The sequence below is a fragment of the Perkinsus marinus genome (genome assembly GCF_000006405.1).
Source record: "Perkinsus marinus ATCC 50983 genomic scaffold scf_1104296964156, whole genome shotgun sequence".
NCBI classification, from domain to species: Eukaryota; Perkinsozoa; order Perkinsida; family Perkinsidae; genus Perkinsus; species Perkinsus marinus.
The window spans coordinates 3,472-9,739 of NW_003204788.1; the positions used below are offsets into that span (position 1 = coordinate 3,472).

The 6,268-nt window shown below is 38.2% G+C and overlaps 1 protein-coding gene across 1 annotated transcript in view; it reads right to left on the minus strand.

Annotated features, from left to right (window-relative positions):
- The window catches only part of Pmar_PMAR011447 (conserved hypothetical protein), a gene marked incomplete at both ends in the record, with an annotated part of 6,432 nt that extends 164 nt beyond the window's left edge, over window positions 1-6,268 (minus strand). The window contains 8 exons of the mRNA XM_002770938.1: window positions 323-370; window positions 938-1,044; window positions 1,806-1,900; window positions 2,581-2,677; window positions 3,377-3,541; window positions 4,236-4,407; window positions 4,899-5,033; window positions 6,174-6,268. Of these exons, the coding sequence (XP_002770984.1) occupies window positions 323-370; window positions 938-1,044; window positions 1,806-1,900; window positions 2,581-2,677; window positions 3,377-3,541; window positions 4,236-4,407; window positions 4,899-5,033; window positions 6,174-6,268 (914 nt within the window). The remainder of the gene's footprint in view (window positions 1-322; window positions 371-937; window positions 1,045-1,805; window positions 1,901-2,580; window positions 2,678-3,376; window positions 3,542-4,235; window positions 4,408-4,898; window positions 5,034-6,173) is intronic.

The window sequence follows — 6,268 nt, forward strand, 5'->3', positions numbered from 1 at the left end:
CACTAGTGAAAAATATATTTCACGACCACTGCATATCACCGCGAATGTCGCGTTTTTTACAGAGTTTTACGCCACTTCACGTAAAAGGGCTGAAACTCCAGTGTGAAACACCCTAGTGATAAGAAAAACACTAGTGAAAAACATATTTTACGACTACTGCATATCACCGCGAATGTCGCGTTTCTTACAGACTATTACGCCACTTCACGAAAAACGGCTGAAACTTCAAAGTGAAACAACTGAAGTTGCGCCTCCACTGTTAGTAAGCGATGAATGCTAGAAATCGGGAATCGAAACAATTTCCTCCGAAATTTTGAATTACCTCTCCAACCACTGCGTGAAGTAAGCACTGCTCTCTTTTAATAAATACCTACAACATCAACGAAATAAGAATATGTCGATCTGCACACAACACCAGTGGGAAAATATGCACATGTTCAACCACGTTGAAATTATCAAAATTTCAAGGAAAAATTTAGAAAATTTTCGTTGGTTTTCGTACCTTTCTACCCGAAGTCGTGCATTTTTATAATGTAGCTTTGGAGACTCCTGAGCTCCACTGAAGAGAGCGAACATATACACCTCCAGTGCGAGCTTTATGACAGATACAACTATGCTTCGAAACGACTCCAAAACGACTATCGTGATGAACGAATAATATTTTCCTCATCAGCGGACCTTTTTCCCTACAGAAATAAAAATCTATAAATATGTGTTCATTTGAGTTTCACGACCCGTTTTATGTGAAGTGGCGTAAAACTCGGTGAAAAACGCGATATTCGTGGTGGTATGCAGTAGTCGTGAAATGTATTTTTTACTAGTTTTTTTCATATCACTAGGGTGGTGAAACTTCATTATTCTTTCCATACGTTTCTATATCAGACGAATTTATCGTTAAATCTAAAACCACTCCCGCCGTAGATTTCCAATGACATACCCTTGTTTCCGGAATAGTGACAAGCCCAGTGACGTCGGCTTCCCTTCACTTGCTGCTTCCACCGAGAGATCCCTAGCAACTCCACGATCAGCCGATGTCAACATAGCCTGACGAGATAATACAACTCTTTCAAGGCACGGAAAAAAACGACAATTGAGATTTTTCATCATACCAGCAATTGCAAGAATTTTACCCCACGACTATATGCTAAGCTACTAAGTAGTGTACGTGTTATATATCTCAACAATACAACAACACACAACTGAAAATCCCAGGCTTTCGTCCGCGACCTTGCGTAACATCGTATTAGCCAGGATAAAAATGTTACCACCGGACAACCTCCCTAACTGAGATCGATTCGTTTTTCCATGCTCAACAGTTATATACAATATTGGGGTTTCACCCGTTTTACGCGAAATTCACTGCTCACATGCGTTCTTCGCGAAGTGAAATGTGAAACTCCATTATACAATGGAGTTTCACCCGCGATATGAAAAACACTAGTGAAAAGCATATTTCACGGCTACTGCGTAGTGTGAATATCGCGTTTTTCACGGAGTTTTATACCAGTTCACCTTAAACGGGTGAAACTCCAATATAGTAGCTCAAATTGCATGTACTCCTGATGCAGGATTTGTGGCCAACAACATGGTATTCCAACAATACCATCATCATTTCGATTCCACGTTTTGCTACACTTTTTGTAATTTACCGAGTTCAATGAAATTCTTTTCTTTTCTGGCGTTTTCTACCAAACCATCCAAACAGTATGAACATAGTAGAAACAATATTCCCAGGAAAAAAAATTTGGCGAAAAATTTCGAAAAACTTCAAAAACTCAAACATCTTCCCAATAATTTCACCATACTTCCTCAGCCATCCGTTTAACATCATTTGGGGTTGGCGTGGTAGAGCTGCTGGGCTGAGCCGGCCGACTCGGCATCGTCACTGGAGAACTACTAGCTGCATATAGGTGGCTAGGCACCGACATCATCAAGGCAACAGAACTGAGTGAAATGAATAACCATACACTTTCAATGCGATGAGTTTCCGCTTGTTATTGTTATACACAATAACAATAAAATCTATAAAACACAATTCCGGATGAAAAAAAATTTCTGAAAAATTCGAGAAAACGACCAAAATAATTCCTCAGAACTTCTTTCAGTGCACACGACTAGATGTCTCTGATCCTCATACCACCAACGCAAGTTAGCTGAAAATCCAATCCTCAAATTTGGAAATTCAAATATCAACGACGACAGAAACTCACACCAGCAGATGCGTAACAATATAGTTTGTGCAAATGTGAACAATGTGCGTTTTCTATTCCGGGATTAATGATAGTGAACAACTTGTCGCTATCATAGTCTCGAAAGGTTTCCTTTTGAACATGTTCATAGCAATGTGAACATTATCCCTGCGATAAATATAGTTTCAGATCTACTTTTCATCCACCTTGCGAGATCACCAGCATTCTCCACATTTTCATATCGAATATTTCCAAAATTGGGAAAATCGGGCTACCGCGCGCCACAAAACTTTTCCCATACCCATTTTAATGCAACTCCGACATCCATAATAATTGAAACTATACTTAACTACCAATACTCCATCATTTCATCGTCGACAATTCTCCTTACGATTTCCATTCCTCCCAGCAGAATTACTATCCAACTCGTCGTCTTCATCCTCCTCAGAGGCCTCTAGCCGCCCTTGTTCACGGAGTGCTCGAACCATCTGATAGTAGAACGAGAAATAACAAAAAATTAATTTTCCCATACCACAATTCACCCAAGTCATGCCATATAAAGCCTTCCACAAACCACTTCCGAATAAAACTTCACACGAAAGAATTTTTTCCGACGACTTTCAATCAGAAGAATGTAAAAATAACATTTTTCGCACACTTTAACCAATTAATGAAAATTATCAACTTCACGGTGGAGTTTCACCACCCTAGTGATAAGCAAAAAACACCAGTGAAAAACATATTTCACGACTACTGCATATCACCGCGACTATCGCCAGTTTTCACCGAGTTTTACGACGCCACTTCACGTAAAAAGGTTGAGCCCTCTTAAAACAGTCGTATTGAAAATGCGGCAGAAAATATACATATGGTCAACTGCACGTGTTGGTCAAAATATGAAAATTCTGTGAAAATCTTGAGAAATTATTATTCCTACCCAAATTCGCATATAAACTTCTACAATCAGCGAGGAAACTCCTCAGCTCGGCTGACTGACGCCAACATATATTCCTACAACACTGCCTTCATACCATCCCGAAAAAGAAGTTTCCTTTCTCACAACAACGCACCTAATCCCGTTTCCCACCCAAAATTATCCAAAATTACAATTTTTCTATCAAAATTTTTTCATTTTTTCAGTGGAAACAGAAAATTTTTTCAGAAAAAACTCCCCGCCCTCTTAGTACCTGCATCTCATTATAATGTCTCCGGCGTTTCTCATGGAACTCCCTAGCCTTGCGGGCCCTCTCCACCTCCTCCGCTGCACCACCCGTGGTCGCACCAGAGAAGTCTATCGTCAATAACCCCGCATTGTTTGGAATACCTTCATCCTCATCGGGTGAATTCTTTACCTAATCCTTCCAAAATCAAACAATCGCTTCGCCATAATATTTATGAATATTCACTCATGAGGATTCATTTTCATCAAATGTAGTGTTTTCAGTTCCCTTCCTCAACCGACAACAACAGCAACAAAAATGATAACCAAAATCACAATTTATTCTTCGTTTTTTCGCGATCTTTCAACAAAATCTGATATATACCTCCTAACCTCAAAGTGAATGATGTAAGAAAAAAATGATGTTGAAAAAAATAAAATTGAGTGAAAATTACTAAAAGAATTTAACCGCATTTAAAACCGCATTCTTTCCCATCGCAACACACCTTCGAATATAGAATTTGCGAATTTTACTTCAAAATTTCCAATTCCAATTCCAAGATAATAACTAAAATCAGCCAGCAATACTGCAGTTTAAAATCACCAGAAATGCCAAATGGAGTCGCAAAGAGTACAGGAAAAGTGGTACGAGGAATGCAGTTTATTTTCTCATACCACAAAACAAAACTCCAAGTTCTTTTCGTATTCAAAACACTCGAAGTAATGTGAGCAAAAATCACCTACAGAACTTGTCAAGAACAATGCATATAATAAGCACTCAAATTTTCCCAAGCCATATGCAATGCAGATATCTCATAGCACACAAATACCCAAAATTTACCGGGAAAAAACCAACTAAACTTCGCCGAAAATTTCCCTACTACTACTCCGTTGCTCAGATTTTGCATTCGCGCTTCTCTCGAGACCTCCCCTAGTTGCAAGCGACTTCTGTGGCCGCCCTCGCCCAGAGTCGAGGATGAATCCTCACTGGACTCTCCACTGCTCATTGGGGTGCGTACGAACGGAGTGTCGGGCTCGTCGATTGTCATACGAGTACCTCTGAGGTAAGCGAAAGGTCCCCGGATCGATTCTTGCACACTACATTTTTCAACAATCTAACCATTTTAACCTACATAAAACTATACACAATTATGAAATTCATAATAGGTTTATAGTTTATAGTTTATAATACAAATAAGAACTTCATAACGTCTCTCAAAAACAACTCCATTTATCGAAAATTTCATACATTGGAGTTTCACCCGCTTTTCGCGAAGTGAAATGTGAAATGTGTTTTTCACTAGTGTTTTTCACATCACGGGTGAAACTCCATTAATCCTTTCATCTATTATATCCGATAATTACTTACAATATACCACAATTTACTTTTTTCAACTTTCATAAATTTTTCCAAAAATTTACGTTTCAAAAAAAACCTCAAACTCTCTGTCGCTCATCACCCTCGCACTAAAAAACTGGAATATCACATTTTTTTCCTGTCTCCATAATTTCACACATTTCTCATACCATAAATCGCCAAATTCCACTACCTTTCCAGATCGTGTTCTGCTATAACCTCCTCGTCAAACCTAATCCTTTTACCAGCATTTCTGCTATGATCAGAAGTCGTCACCAACGCCGGCCGATTCGGCATTGTTCTCGGACGGGCATCGTGCTCATCTGCCCTACAACAGAAAACCAACTACAAACAGCTTGCCGAATTTCGATGAAGAGAAGTATAATCTTTTTTGAATTGTCCACCTATTACCATTATAGTTATAAATTATGTAATTATATTTACAGTTACATATTACAATTATAAACCACCCAATTCCAAACGATAGCTAAACAGTGGTACATATATATTCTAACACGGGTTTGAAAATCAACAATTTCAAAACCGTTTGGTAAAAAAGAAAGACTAAAAATAAGAAAATATTAAATTTCTCGAAAATAATGCGGGAAAAATGCAAAGAAAATATTTTACTTACTCGAACTTGCTTGTTGACAAAAACACCAAAGAATGTGGCGTTGTTATCAAGTATTAATGGTATGATTATAATATAATAAAATGGAGTTTCACCCTAGTGATATGAAAAACACCAAGTTGGAAATATATTTCACGACTATTGCATATCACCGCGAATATCAGATTTTTTCACAGTTACGCCACTTCACGTAAAACGGGTAAAAAACTCCATTATTTGGTACTTATATATAAGTTTTCTTCACTGGAGTTTCACCCTAGTGATATGAAAAACACTAGTGAAAAACATATTTCACAATTCACTTTGCTGAAATTATGTTACCGGTCGCGGAAACATATACGTCCTATAATCTACATGGAGTATTACGCCACTTCACGTAAAACAGGTGAAAACTCTAGCACACCATCCAACTATGCAATACATATACTATACATATGAATTAGTTTCCGTACATATATCAAGGCTCGGCTGCTCAGTGCGCAGCGATACTGTTATATTGGCTACTATCTGACTGGTGAACTAATTGCACTATTGCTAATACTAAAATACACTATCACTATCACCATTTATATACAACTATGCAATACATATACTATACATGTGAATTAGTTTCCGTACATATATCAAGGCTTGGCTGCTCATTTCGGAGCTGCTGAGTTCGCAGCCATACTCCTATCAGCCTGGTAAAAGAAATGATGCTAAATGAAAAAATATAATCTCACTATTTACATGAAAACCAATTTCAATATCTCCAAAATTGGAGTACCCCCGCAAAAAAAATAAATTATGAATTTAAAATTCTCCGAAAATTCTCGACGAGGCAGCAACTACTCTTACCCTGTAGTGTTGTTATCAAATCTAATCCTCCTTTTCTCGCTTCCCGAACGATCGTCCTCAGATTCACCTCCACCGTCGTGTGAAGTGGGTTTCAT